This window comes from Erythranthe guttata, chromosome 11 (genome assembly GCF_056151865.1).
Source record: "Erythranthe guttata isolate IM_541 chromosome 11, IM_541, whole genome shotgun sequence".
Classification (NCBI taxonomy): Eukaryota; Viridiplantae; Streptophyta; class Magnoliopsida; order Lamiales; family Phrymaceae; genus Erythranthe; species Erythranthe guttata.
In genome coordinates this window covers 10,580,571-10,595,612 of record NC_142543.1, presented here as the reverse complement: position 1 = coordinate 10,595,612, position 15,042 = coordinate 10,580,571, and the positions used below count along the sequence as shown (strand labels likewise).

The following is a 15,042-nucleotide window of genomic DNA, read 5'->3' as shown; positions in this document are numbered from 1 at the left end:
GCATAACGAAACAAAAGCAAAAACACTAGATACAAAACATATAGTGGAGTGTAGAAATAACACTCTACGTTTACGTTTACGTGGATTTTTTTGGATTAATTTATATTTCTGTTTTAATTGGTGGATTTAGTATCTTATAGGTACAAATAGATAATTAGGTGTCCATGAAGCAAACATGATCAAAGAGTAAGAAAAGAGTTGCAATTCGGAAAATAAAATCAAATTAGAAGAGAGGATCCTCCAACATCTTCGATAGTGTCCACGAAGTCGAGCATAACTTTCTCATCAGGACTCAAAATCAACTGGTTCCGACGACATTAGAAAGCTATTTCAGCTGGCTACAATTCCTGTCTAACGTAAAATTTCCAAATTCGAAATTGATCATGGTCAAAATTGGTTTCGAAAAGCGATCATGAAAATATGTGATACAGTTCTAGGACATGAATACGCATCAAGAAACGTGCACAAAAATACTCGCTAGAAAATATAAGCACATAAGTAAAAGTACAAAAGCATGCTCAGAAGTACCCACGCAGAAGTGCATTCGCAAAAAGGATCAGGACAACACAAACTGCAATCCTAGGACATTTTAATACAAATAAACAAACATGCACAAACACACTCGCTCAAATGGACATGCACAAACGTACATGTAAAGAACATGCGCAAAAGTGCATTCGCAACAACATTCTTAAAAACACGAACTACAACACTAGAACTTTAATACGCATAACCATACAATAGCAAAAACACTAGATACAAAAGATACAACGGAGTTTAGAAATAACACTCTACGTTTACGTTTACGTGAAATTTTTTTTGAATTAATTTATATTACTGTTTTAATTGGTGGATTTAGTATCTTATAGGTACAAATCGATAATTAGGTGTCTATGAAGGAAAAATGATCCAAGAGTAATAAAAGAGTTGCAATTTGGAAAATAAAATCAAATTAGAAGAGGGGATTCCTCAACATCGTCGATAGTGTCGACGAATTCGAGTAAAACTTTCTCATCCGGACTCCAAATCAACTAGTTCCGGCGGCATTAGAAAGCTATTTCAGCTGGCTACACTTCCTGTCGAACCTCAAAATTCCAAATTCGGACTCGAACATGGTCAAAATTGGATTCCAAAAGCGATCATGAAAAGACGTGCTACAGTTTGAGGACCTGAATGCGCATCAAGAAACGTGCCCAAAAACACTCACAAGGAAAGATACGCACATAAGTAACAGTACAAAAGCATGCACAAAAGTACACAAGCAAAAGTGCTTTCGCAAAAAGGATCATGAAAACACAAACTACAATCCTAGGACATTAATACAAATCCACAAACATGCACAAACACACTCGCTCAAATGGATATGCACAAACGTACATGTAAAGAACATGCGCAAAAGTGCATTCGCAACAACATTCTTAAAAACACGAACTACAACACTTGGACTTTAATACGCATAACGAAACAAAAGCAAAAACACTACATACAAAACATATAGTTAAGTGTAGAAATAACACTCCACGTTTATGTTTACGTGGATTTTTTTTTGATTAATTTATATTTCTATTTTAATTGGTGGATTTAGTATCTTATAGGTACAAATCAATAATTAGGTGTCCATGAAGAAAAAATTATCAAAGAGTAAAAAAAGAGTTGCAATTAGTAAAATAAATTCAAATTAGAAGAGAGGATTCTTCAACATTGTCGGTAGTGTTCACGAAGTCAAGGATAACTTTCTCATCCGGACTCCAAATCAACTGGTTCCGGCAGCATTAGAAAGCTATTTCAGCTGGCTACACTTCCTGTCGAACCTCAAAATTCCAAATTCGGACTCGAACATGGTCAAAATTGGATTCCAAAAGCGATCATGAAAATTCGTGCTACAGTTCAAGGACAGGATTGCGCATCAAGAAACGTGCACAAAACCACTCTCTAGAAAAGATACGCACAAATGTAAAAGTACAAAAGCATGCTCAAAAGTACTCATGCAGAAGTGCATTCGCAAAAAGGATCACGAAAACACAAACTACAATCCTAGCACATTAATTCAAATCAACAAACATGCACACACACACTCGCTCAAATGGACATGCACAAACGTACATGTAAAGAACATTCGCAACAACATTCTTAAAAACACGAACTACAACACTAGGACTTTAATACGCATAACCACACAATAGCAAAAACACTAGATACAAAATATACAATTTAGTGTCGAAATAACACTCTATGTTTACGTTTACGTGGATTTTTTTTTGGATTAATTTATATTTCTGTTTTAATTGATGGATTTAGTATCTTATAGGTACAAATCGATAATTAGGTGTCCATGAAGAAAAAATGATCAAAGAGTAATAAAAGAGTTGCAATTAGGAAAATAAAATAAAATTAGAAGAGAGGATTCCTCAACATCGTCGGTAGTGTCCACGAAGTCGAGGATAACATTCTTATCCGGACTCGAAATCAACTGGTTCCAGCGGCATTAGAAAGCTATTTCAGCTTGCTACACTTCCTGTCGAACCTCAAAATTCCAAATTCGGACTCGAACATGGTCAAAATTGGATTCCAAAAGCGATCATGAAAATACGTGCTACAGTTCAAGGACATGATTGCGCATCAAGAAACGTGCACAAAACCACTCGCTAGAAAAGATACGCACAAATGTAAAAGTACAAAAGCATGCTCAAAAGTACTCACGCAGAAGTGCATTCGCAAAACACTAGGACTTTAATACGCATAACCACACAATAGCAAAAACACTAGATACAAAAGATACAATTTTGTAACACCCCACCTTTCCAAAACCCGAAAACTCTAAAACCCGAGACTAATATTTCTAACTCGAGAACCCTTAGGTAATATTATTACGTGATTATATTATTACGTGATTATATGCATTACGTGAATTTAATTATGTTACTTACGTGAATAATTACGTGCGCTATTATATATGTGACTTATATGATTCAAATTTCCGTAAATTAAAATACTATGAAATTTCGTGAATTACGTGGTTTATGTGAATAATTGCGTATTCTTATTTATTTGATAAATTATTTGAAACTTGGTAAATTATGTGAATTGTATACATATATATACACGTACATACATGCATGCATACGTATACATACATATATACTAATACTTGCATTATACATTTGAATATATATATATATATATATATATATATATATATATATATATATATATATATATATATATATATATATATATATACATATGTCCGAAATTGTGTGTGTGTGTTCGGATGTGTGTGTGTGTGTTAAGATGCAAGTTGTGATTTAAATTAAATAAATAAATTATGTGTAATTAGGCATGCACTTACACTTGGCAAATGCTAATCATTTTACCTAAGCCTACTCTCAACACCCTCATCAGTGAGATGAAGAGACACCCTTCATCTCTCTTCTTCCAACACCTCAACCATCACTTGTTTTCCTCTTCTCCTTCCACCGAAGCCATCACCACCACCATCGGCCTCTCCTCTCTCCACCTCACCTCACAATTTCAAAGAATTCCCAACATAAAAATGAGACTTCCTTATTTAACTCTTGCCATAGACTACTCCAAAAATACCATCAAAACCACTTGCCTCCTTACGGGAGATCACAACTCCTCCCTCCTTGAAGCTCACACCATTTCCTTCACAATCAAGGTGGCTTGGTTGAACTTCGGTGCTTGAAAGCTTTCCTCCCTTTCGGTTATTTTCTTTCTTCGATTTTAAGGTAAGAAATTTCGATTTCTTGCTGCAATTAAGGGACATCAATAGTATTGAAAAGATTTTCATGAAATTTTAAAAGATTGGGGAAAATTTCGAAAATTTAGGGCTTTTTGAAGAAAAATGGGAAAATGAGTGTTCTTGTTCAATTCTTGTTCTTGCATGCATCATCTATGTTGATAGTGGTTAGATACAGCATTTATTGGCCAAAAGCCTTAAAAATTTAAGATTCCAAAAAGGGGTTTTCAAGAAAATGAAATTTTTAACTTTTTGTGGTTGCATGTGTAGATCATCGAAAGTTTGGGCCAAATCTGTAATTTTGGTAAACTCTGGCCGAAAAATGTTTTCAAAACTGTTTTCCAGCATTTATTGAACAAAAATTTCGTATTTAAAGAATTTTCGTAAGAAAAAGTTGATTTGGAAATTCTAGTAGGCTTGCATGTGTAGATCTAGAGATTTTGGGGTAAAATGTGTAATTTCTAAAATTTCTGCATAAAACAACTTTTCAACTTCATTTTCTGCATTTAGTAAAGTGGAATTTCAGATCTGTTAGGGGTTTTCATGAAAAAGTAGAAATTGAACTTCTATTGTGGTTGCATGTATAAATTTCGAAACTTTTGTGTCAAAACTGCAATTTCCGAAAAATCTCTCATTTTTAAAGTTTGGATCTGTTTTTCAGCAAGTATTAGTTAGGAAAAAGTCTTAGTTAACAAGTTTTTAAATCAATTAGAGTCATGTTAGAGTGTTGGATTTTTAAATTGAAAAAGGGATTTTACTAGTTTTTATTTCAAGAAAATTCGAAACTTTATAAAACTTTAAAATAATTTCAGAATCTGAAATTTGAGTCAGTTAGGAGTTCTAGGATTTAATTTAAGAGTTTTTGAAATTAGTTTGCTAATATTTCGAAAATAGGATAATTTGCATACCATTTAACATGTTTTGTGCTTTTATGTTTATGTTCTTGATTGAATGATGATGAGTGATGAATTTTAGTATTTTGGTACTTTAATTGCTGTTGGATGTGTTTAATGGCTGTGAGAAATTGATTGAAATGGATTATTACCTAGATGTGGTAATAAGTCCATTGAATGAAGGTAAAAAAGGTATTTGTTCTTGAGCTTGCTTTGATGAGTAATTAGTGATGTTTAATGTGTTGATTGTGCACGTGTGTGTGCTGAAAATGTGTGAAGGTGTGTGTGCTGATTGTGCATGGTGTGTGTGCCGTGTGTGTTTATGTGTGTGAATTTGGGATTTTTGCCCAAATTGTGAAAATGTGGTAAATTGTGGTATTTGTGTGATTTGTGACACTTGATTGACATTTGTGATGTTATGTGTGGGTCATAAGCATAATTTCGAAAAGTTGCATTAAATGATTTTATTTGAAAGATTAATGGAATATCGGGTAATAAACAACTCGGATATAGTGGGCCGGTATCCAACTAGGATGATGTGGTAGTGGTTTGATTCCACTTAGTGAAAACGGGCTCGTAACAGGTTTATTATCCGGTACAGAAATTAATCTTTCACGGATCCGATAAACCGAAAAATGTGTTTTTCATGATTTTCACAAAAAGGGCATTTTAGTCATTTTGCATAATTACGTGATTTTGTTAAATGATGTGTTTTCGTGAGATATATAATTTGACCGATTGCCTTGTGTTGTGTGCGAAACGTGGGTAAGAACGGGTATACAATATTATACATTATATATAACGTATTTCCAAAGTTCGATAATACTCGGATTTCTTACTGAGCTTTATAGCTCATATAGATGTCTTTTAATTGCATGTAGTAGTAATCCTCAACCGGGATGGATCGAGTAGTGGATCGAGGTCTTGCCCGGAGTTTTGGAAGACGTACGAAGACCTATGAACGGTGCTAGTCTTTTGGTTATTTTCTTTTGGTGGTGTAACCCTAAACCGTAACCTTTCTCTTTTCGTACTTTTGAACTCATTTCCATTATGAATCGTACTTAATTCCTACTTTAATATAGTAAGTTTCGTAATTTGCTATTCTCATGCCTTCGTTAGAAAACCTCGAATTATTCACCAAAAAAATAACCTTTCCGAACTCTGATTTATTCTCGAACCGAAAAATGATTAGTGAGAATGTAGCACTCGAATGAGAAACCTCCTTTCGTAACTTATTTCTAAATCAAGCTTTGTATTCGTCTAAAGCAATCCAACAAAGTTTTCGAAAATGCAAAGCCTTCAATACCCAAAGGAACAAAGTTTTGATAATTGCATTTTTCACCCCATTCCAATGTTTCAAAAATTACAAAGAGATCCTTTGCTTCCGCTAGTTTAATAAATATTCCGATAAACTGGTTCGATTTATCGCCCATCTAGAAGGGGGGTGCTACAAGCGGTGGTATCAGAGCATTGTTCATAGATACTCGTACGAACTTCACGGGCTTAGAGACTACTCGAGACGCAAGGCTCGGACCATCCGGTAAAGTATGTGTATTATTTTCTTTATGTGTTTTATTTGCTTTACTTATTAATGATAATTAATATAGAAATAATGGCGAGACGTATAACCCGAGCAAACCCGAGCAATCCCGCCGATGAACCACAAGACCCCAATCAAACCATTAATAACCTCTCAAACTTAATCCGAGAACAAGCCCAAAACCACCAACGTCAAATCGAACAACTTCTCCAACGTAACCAAACCCCGCCTCAAAATAATGCGCCTCAAGCCATATACGAACGATTCCTCCGAATGAACCCATCCGAATTTCACGGTGGAACCGACCCCACTATAGCCGAAGAGTGGATCAAATCTCTCGAAGTCATCTACGACTACATGCAAATGACCGACCGCGACCGCGTGCACTGTGCCATATTCCTACTCCGAAACGAAGCACGTCACTGGTGGGAATGGATCAAAGAAGGAACGAACCTCGAGACTCTGCCATGGACCGATTTCAAAGTCCAATTTTTCGAAAAATATTTCTCGAAAGACGTGCGAGCCCACAAACTCAAAGAATTTCTCGAACTCCGACAAGGCGACTTACCAATGATAGAATACATCCGTCGATTCGAACGTGGCTGCCTCTACGCCCCATTCATCGCCCGAGACGCCGAAGAAAAGAAGAACCATTTCGTTCGTGGCCTTCAACCCGAAATCCGTAGAGACATTCGTATGTCCGACGCCTCAACTTTCCGCCAACTCGTAGACAAAGCACTCATGGCTGCCCAAGACGAACGAGACATTCAAAACAGCCGCCGACCACAAGGAGTTACTCAACGACCGTGGAAAAAGAACAATTTCGGCAACCGCCCATTCCGAGGAAAAGGAACGCAGCCCATTCGCCAAACAACCGGACCACCGCCACCGCCGCCAAGGCCAACCTGCCCAAAGTGTGGAAAGAGTCATTCCGGAGAATGCGTACACGGAACAAGTAGTTGCTTTCGATGCCATCAGCCCGGACACATGGTGAAAGACTGCCCGAAACCTCCACCGAACGTCCCCGGTCGAGTGTTCGCCATGACTCAAGAACAGATCGAGCAAGACCCGTCTATGATCGCAGGTACCATATTTATCCTCGAAGAACCCATTTATGCCCTTATCGATTCCGGCTCTACTCATTCCTTTATATCGAAAGACATAATTGCGTACTTAAATCTCGAACCAAACCGATTAAATTACGAATACCGAATCCGCATTCCCTCTGGCGAAGAAATGTGCTCTAACCTAGTCATACTCAATTGCCCAATCCGAGTTCATACTCAAACCATGAATTTCGACCTAATCCTCTTACCGATCCAAAACTTCAAAGTTATACTAGGCATGGATTGGTTAACCAAATTCAAAGCCCAAATCGACTGTGCCTCGAAAACGGTCATTTTTCCACTTCCGAATGGCGAAACCCTAAAATTTCGAAGTCAACCCAAACCCTCGATTCCAATCATATCCGCGATCAAAGCAGTTAAACTCATTCACAAGGGTCATTCCGGCTACCTAGTGGATATTCTGAAATCCGAGTCCGATTCCAACGCCCAAATTTCCGACATTCGAGCTGTCCAAGAATTTCCCGACGTATTTCCCGATGATATTCCCGGACTTCCGCCCGACCGAGAAATTCAGTTCGAAATCAATCTAATTCCCGGCGCTACGCCAATTTCCAAAGCACCATACCGTATGGCCCCAATGGAATTGAAGGAACTAAAGGACCAAGTCCAAGAATTGCTCGACAAAGGCTATGTTCGACCCAACCATTCCCCGTGGGGAGCACCGGTTCTCTTTGTCAAAAAGAAAGACAGATCCCTCCGCCTTTGCATCGACTACCGTGAACTCAACAAAGTCACAATCAAGAATAAATACCCTCTTCCTCGAATTGATGATCTCTTCGACCAACTTCAAGGCTCATCAGTCTTCTCGAAAATCGATCTCCGATCCGGCTATCACCAACTCAAAATCAAAGAATCCGATATCCCCAAAATGGCTTTCAGAACCCGATACGGCCATTATGAATTCGTAGTCATGCCCTTCGGTCTAACCAACGCCCCCGCCGCTTTCATGGACCTTATGAACCGAGTCTTTCATCAATACTTAGACCAGTTCGTGATTTTCTTCATCGACGACATTCTCATCTACTCCAAAACCCAAGAAGATCATATGTCTCACCTTCGTACCGTACTCCAAACTCTCCGATCGCATCAACTATACGCCAAGTTCAGCAAATGCGAGTTCTGGCTTTCGAGTGTGGCTTTCCTTGGTCACATTGTTTCAGAACAAGGAATCTCCGTCGACCCCAGCAAAATAGAAGCCGTGTCAAATTGGTCAATTCCGAAGAACTCGAAGGAAATTCGAAGTTTCCTTGGACTAGCCGGCTACTGCCGCAAATTCGTAAAGGATTTCTCAAAGCTTGCCTCTCCACTCACCCGATTGACTCGAAAGGACGTCAAGTATCAGTGGACACCCGAATGCGACGCCAGTTTCACCGAATTAAAAGCTCGACTCACATCAACACCAATTCTAGCACTACAAGAGAAAGTCGGAGAATTCATAGTCTACAGCGATGCCTCGAAATTAGGTCTAGGCGCCGTCCTTATGCAAAATGGAAAGGTCATTGCCTACGCCTCACGTCAACTCAAGGAGTACGAACGCAATTATCCAACGCAGGATCTCGAATTAGCCGCCGTCGTTTTCGCACTCAAAATCTGGCGACACTACCTCTATGGTGAAAAGTGTACCATCTACACCGATCACAAGAGTTTGAAGTATTTCTTCACTCAAAAAGACTTGAACATGCGGAAACGAAGATGGCTCGAATTAGTCAAAGATTACGACTGTGAAATACTCTACCACCCCGGCAAAGCAAATGTGGTCGCCGACGCACTAAGCCGCAAATCGATCAACGCGCTCATAGTTCAACCTAACTTGGGAGAATCGATCAAATCAGCCCAACAAAACGATCCTCAAATTCTCAAAATTCGCGATAACCTCGAATCCAATCCCAACTTTCAAATCTCCAAAGATGGTCTCGTCCGATTCCAAAATCGCATTTACGTCCCCGATGATCCAAATGTTCGCCAACTCATCTTAACCGAAGCTCACCAAACCACGTACACTTGCCATCCCGGAGAAACCAAAATGTACCAAGACCTCAAAAAGCTGTACTGGTGGCCTGGAATGAAGAAAGACGTGGCCCGATTCGTGGCCGAATGCTTAGTGTGCCAACAAGTCAAAGCGGAACATCAAAGACCCGGAGGTCTACTTCAATCGAACCTAATTCCGGAATGGAAATGGGAAGCTATCACAATGGACTTCGTGCAAGGATTTCCGAAGACCCAAAGAGGATCCGACGCCATTTGGGTGATCGTTGACCGACTGACCAAAACAGCTCACTTTCTTCCGATCCGAACGACGTTTAGTTTAGAGTAGCTAACCGAACTATACGTCCGCGAGATAGTCCGACTCCACGGTGTTCCCGTCTCCATTATTTCCGACCGAGACCCTCGATTTACGTCAAAATTCTGGAAAAGCTTACACGAAACCCTTGGAACGCGATTAAAATTCAGCACCGCCTATCACCCCCAAACCGACGGTCAATCCGAACGAACTATCAAAACCCTAGAAGATCTTCTCCGCGCTTGTATTCTCGACTTTGGAGGAAATTGGGAATCCCGCCTTCCACTAATCGAATTCGCGTACAACAATAGCTTTCACTCGTCAATTGGAATGGCACCCTACAAGCCCTTTATGGCCGCAAATGTAGGTCCCCGCTCCATTGGGACGAAATAGGAGAAAGAAAATTCCTTGGTCCCGACCTAGTCCAACAAACCGTCGATATCATCAAAAACATCCGAGAGAAAATGCGAATTGCCCACGATCGGCAACAAAGCTATGCCAACACTCGAAGGAGAGATCTCGAATTCAAAGTCGGAGACTCCGTATTCTTAAAAGTGGCGCCTTTCAAAGGGATTATGCGATTTGGGAAAAAGGGAAAATTAGCACCGCGGTTTATCGGCCCATTCGAAATTCTCGACAAAATTGGTACTCGCGCCTACCGACTCGCCTTACCGCCCAACTTATCCAATTTCCACAACGTCTTTCACGTTTCGATGCTTCGAAAATACATTCGCAGCCCCGACCACATATTGAAAACCGAGCCGGTCGAACTAAACCCCAACCTATCCTACGAAGAGAAACCTTCTCAAATACTTGATTTCAAAACCAAAACCCTTCGAAACCGAGACCTTAAATTTGTTAAAATCCTTTGGCAAAATCATACACCCGAAGAAGCCACGTGGGAACGAGAAGAAGAAATGCGCGAGCGATACCCCGAGTTGTTCAGGTAACAATTATGGGGACAAAATTTCTTTAAGGGGGGGAGATTGTAACACCCCACCTTTCCAAAACCCGAAAACTCTAAAACCCGAGACTAATATTTCTAACTCGAGAACCCTTACGTAATATTATTACGTGATTATATTATTAGGTGATTATATGCATTACGTGAATTTAATTATGTTACTTACGTGAATAATTCGTGCGCTATTATATATGTGACTTATATGATTTAAATTTCCGTAAATTAAAATACTATGAAATTTCGTGAATTACGTGGTTTATGTGAATAATTGCGTATTCTTATTTATTTGATAAATTATTTGAAACTTGGTAAATTATGTGAATTGTATACATATATATACACGTACATACATGCATGCATACGTATACATACATATATACTAATACTTGCATTATACATTTGAATATATATATATATATATATATATATATATATATATATATATATATATATATGTATATATATATATATATATATATGTATATATATATATATATATATATATATATATATATATATATATATATATATATATATATATATATATATATATATATATATATATATATATATATATGTCCGAAATTGTGTGTGTGTGTGTTCGGATGTGTGTGTGTGTGTTAAGATGCAAGTTGTGATTTAAATTAAATAAATAAATTATGTGTAATTAGGCATGCACTTACACTTGGCAAATGCTAATCATTTTACCTAAGCCTACACTCAACACCCTCATTAGTGAGATGAAGAGACACCCTTCATCTCTCTTCTTCCAACACCTCAACCATCACTTGTCTTCCTCTTCTCCTTCCACCGAAGCCATCACCACCACCATCGGCCTCTCCTCTCTCCACCTCACCTCACAATTTCAAAGAATTCCCAACATAAAAATGAGACTTCCTTATTTAACTCTTGCCATAAAAATGAGACTTCCTTATTTAATTCACAATTTCTTTCTTCGATTTTAAGGTAAGAAATTTCGATTTCTTGCTGCAATTAAGGGACATCAATAGTATTGAAAAGATTTTCATGAAATTTTAAAAGATTGGGGAAGATTTCGAAAATTTAGGGCTTTTTGAAGACAAATGGAAAAATGAGTGTTCTTGTTAAATTCTTGTTCTTGCATGCATCATCTATGTTGATAGTGGTTAGATACAGCATTTATTGGCCAAAAGCCTTAAAAATTTAAGATTCCAAAAAGGGGTTTTCAAGAAAATGAAATTTTTAACTTTTTGTGGTTGCATGTGTAGATCATCGAAAGTTTGGGCCAAATCTGTAATTTTTGTAAAGTCTGGCCGAAAAATGTTTTCAAAACTGTTTTCCAGCATTTATTGAACAAAAATTCGGATTTAAAGATTTTTTGTTAGAAAAAGTTGATTTGGAAATTCTAGTAGGCTTGCATGTGTAGATCTAGAGATTTTGGGGTAAAATGTGTAATTTCTAAAATTTCTGCATAAAACAACTTTTCAACTTCATTTTCTGCATTTAGTAAAGTGGAATTTCAGATCTGTTAGGGGTTTTCATGAAAAAGTAGAAATTAAACTTCTATTGTGGTTGCATGTATAAATTTCGAAACTTTTGGGTCAAAACTGCAATTTCCAATAAATCTCTCATTTTTAAAGTTTGGATCTATTTTTCAGCAAGTATTAGGTATTTTAATTGCTGTTGGATGTGTTTAATGGCTGTGAGAAATTGATTGAAATGGATTATTACCTAGATGTGGTAATAAGTCCATTGAATGAAGGTAAAAAAGGTATTTGTTCTTGAGCTTGCTTTGATGAGTAATTAGTGATGTTTAATGTGTTGATTGTGCACGTGTGTGTGCTGACAATGTGTGAAGGTGTGTGTGCTGATTGTGCATGGTGTGTGTGCCGTGTGTGTTTATGTGTGTGAATTTGGGATTTTTGCCCAAATTGTGAAAATGTGGTAAATTGTGGTATTTGTGTGATTTGTGACTCTTGATTGACATTTGTGATGGTATGTGTGGGTCATAAGCATAATTTCGAAAAGTTGCATTAAATGATTTTATTTGAAAGATTAATGGAATATCGGGTAATAAACAACTCGGATATAGTGGGCCGGTATCCAACTAGGATGATGTGGTAGTGGTTTGATTCCACTTAGTGAAAACGGGCTCGTAACAGGTTTATTATCCGGTACAGAAATTAATCTTTCACGGATCCGATAAACCGAAAAATGTGTTTTTCATGATTTTCACAAAAAGGGCATTTTAGTCATTTTGCATAATTACGTGATTTTGTTAAATGATGTGTTTTCGTGAGATATATAATTTGTCCGATTGCCTTGTGTTGTGTGCGAAACGTGGGTAAGAACGGGTATACAATATTATACATTATATATAACGTATTTCCAAAGTTCGATAATACTCGGATTTCTTACTGAGCTTTATAGCTCATATAGATGTCTTTTAATTGCAGGTAGTAGTAATCCTCAACCGGGATGGATCGAGTAGTGGATCGAGGTCTTGCCCGGAGTTTTGGAAGACGTACGAGGACCTATGAACGGTGCTAGTCTTTTGGTTATTTTCTTTTGGTGGTGTAACCCTAAACCGTAACCTTTCTCTTTTCGTACTTTTGAACTCATTTCCATTATGAATCGTACTTAATTCCTACTTTAATATAGTAAGTTTCGTAATTTGCTATTCTCATGCCTTCGTTAGAAAACCTCGAATTATTCACCAAAAAAATAACCTTTCCGAACTCTGATTTATTCTCGAACCGAAAAATGATTAGTGAGAATGTAGCACTCGAATGAGAAACCTCCTTTCGAAACTTATTTGTAAATCAAGCTTTGTATTCGGCTAAAGCAATCCAACAAAGTTTTCGAAAATGCAAAGCCTTCAATACCCAAAGGAACAATGTTTTGATAATTGCATTTTTCACCCCATTCCAATGTTTCAAAAATTACAAAGAGATCCTTTGCTTCCGCTAGTTTAATAAATATTCCGATAAACTGGTTCGATTTATCGCCCATCTAGAAGGGGGGTGCTACAAATTTAGTGTCGAAATAACACTCTATGTTTACGTTTACGTGGATTTTTTTTTGGATTAATTTATATTGCTGTTTTAATTGGTGGATTTAGTATCTTATAGGTACAAATCGATAATTAGGTGTCCATGAAGCAAAAATGATCAAAGAGTAATAAAAGAGTTGCAATTAGGAAAATAAAATCAAATTAGAAGAGAGGATTCCTCAACATCGTCGGTATTGTCCATGAAGTCGAGGATAACTTTCTCATCCGGAATCCAAATCAACTGGTTCCGGCGTCATTAGAAAGCTATTTCAGCTGGCTACATTTCCTGTCAAACCTCAAAATTCCAAATTCGGATTCGAACATGGTCAAAATTGGATTCCAAAAGCGATCATGAAAAGACGTGCTACAGTTTGAGGTCCTGAATGCGCATCATGAAAGGTGCACAAAAACACTCGCAAGAAAAGATACGCACATAAGTAACAGCACGAAAGCATGCACAAAAGTACTCACGCAAAAGAGCATTCGCAAAAAGGATCATGAAAAAACAAAGCAGAATCCTAGGACATTAATACAACTTCAACGAACATGCTCAAACACACTCGCTCAAATGGACATGCACAAACGTACATGTAAAAAACATGCGCAAAAATGCATTCGCAACAAGGTTCTTAAAAACACAAACTACAACACTAAGACTTTAATACGCATAACGAATCAAAAGCAAAAACACTAGATACAAAACATATTGTGGAGTGCAGAAATAACACTCTACGTTTACGTTTACGTGGATTTTTATGGATTAATTTATATTTTTGTTTTAATTGATGGATTTAGTATCTTATAGGTACAAATAGATAATTAGGTGTCCATGAAGCAAACATGATCAAAGAGTAAGAAAAGAGATGCAATTAGGAAAATAAAATCAAATTAGAAGAGAGGATCCTCCAACATCTTCGATAGTGTCCACGAAGTCGAGCATAACTTTCTCATCCGGACTCAAAATCAACTGGTTCTGGCGGCATTATAAAGCTATTTCAGCTGGCTACAATTCCTGTCTAACGTAAAATTTCCAAATTCGGAATTGATCATGGTCAAAATTGGTTTCGAAAATCGATCATGAAAATATGTGATACAATTCTAGGACATGAATACGCATCAACAAACGTGCACAAAAATACTCGCTAGAAAATATAAGCACATAAGTAAAAGTACAAAAGCATGCTCAGAAGTACCCACGCAGAAGTGCATTCGCAAAAAGGATCAGGACAACACAAACTACAATCCTAGGAAATTTTAATACAAATAAACAAACATGCACAAACACACTCGCTCAAATGGACATGCACAAACGTACATGTAAAGAACATGCGCAAAAGTGCATTCGCAACAACATTCTTAAAAACACGAACTACAACACTAGAACTTTAATACGCATAACCATACAATAGCAAAAACACTAGATACAAAAGATAAAACGGAGTTTAG

The 15,042-nt window shown here is 37.5% G+C and overlaps 1 protein-coding gene across 1 annotated transcript; it reads left to right on the top strand.

Moving 5' to 3' along the window:
* Positions 1–5,534: 5,534 nt before the first annotated feature.
* On the top strand, positions 5,535–13,217 carry LOC148766992 (uncharacterized). Its single transcript, XM_088825741.1, has 2 exons — positions 5,535–7,277; positions 13,001–13,217. The coding sequence occupies exons 1-2, from the start codon at positions 6,245–6,247 to the stop codon at positions 13,033–13,035; spliced, it is 1,068 nt and encodes a 355-aa protein (XP_088681867.1). The 5' UTR covers positions 5,535–6,244; the 3' UTR covers positions 13,036–13,217.
* The last annotated feature ends 1,825 nt before the right edge of the window (positions 13,218–15,042 follow it).

What these genes read in the sequence shown, in the direction of transcription:
- LOC148766992 (XM_088825741.1), top strand. Translation starts at nt 6,245, where the DNA reads ATGATAATTAATATAGAAATAATGGCGAGACGTATAACCCGAGCAAAC. An exon ending in AGACCCGTCTATGATCGCAG is followed by an intron (nt 7,278 to 13,000) that starts GTACCATATTTA and finishes TTTTAATTGCAG; the next exon opens with GTAGTAGTAATCCTCAACCG.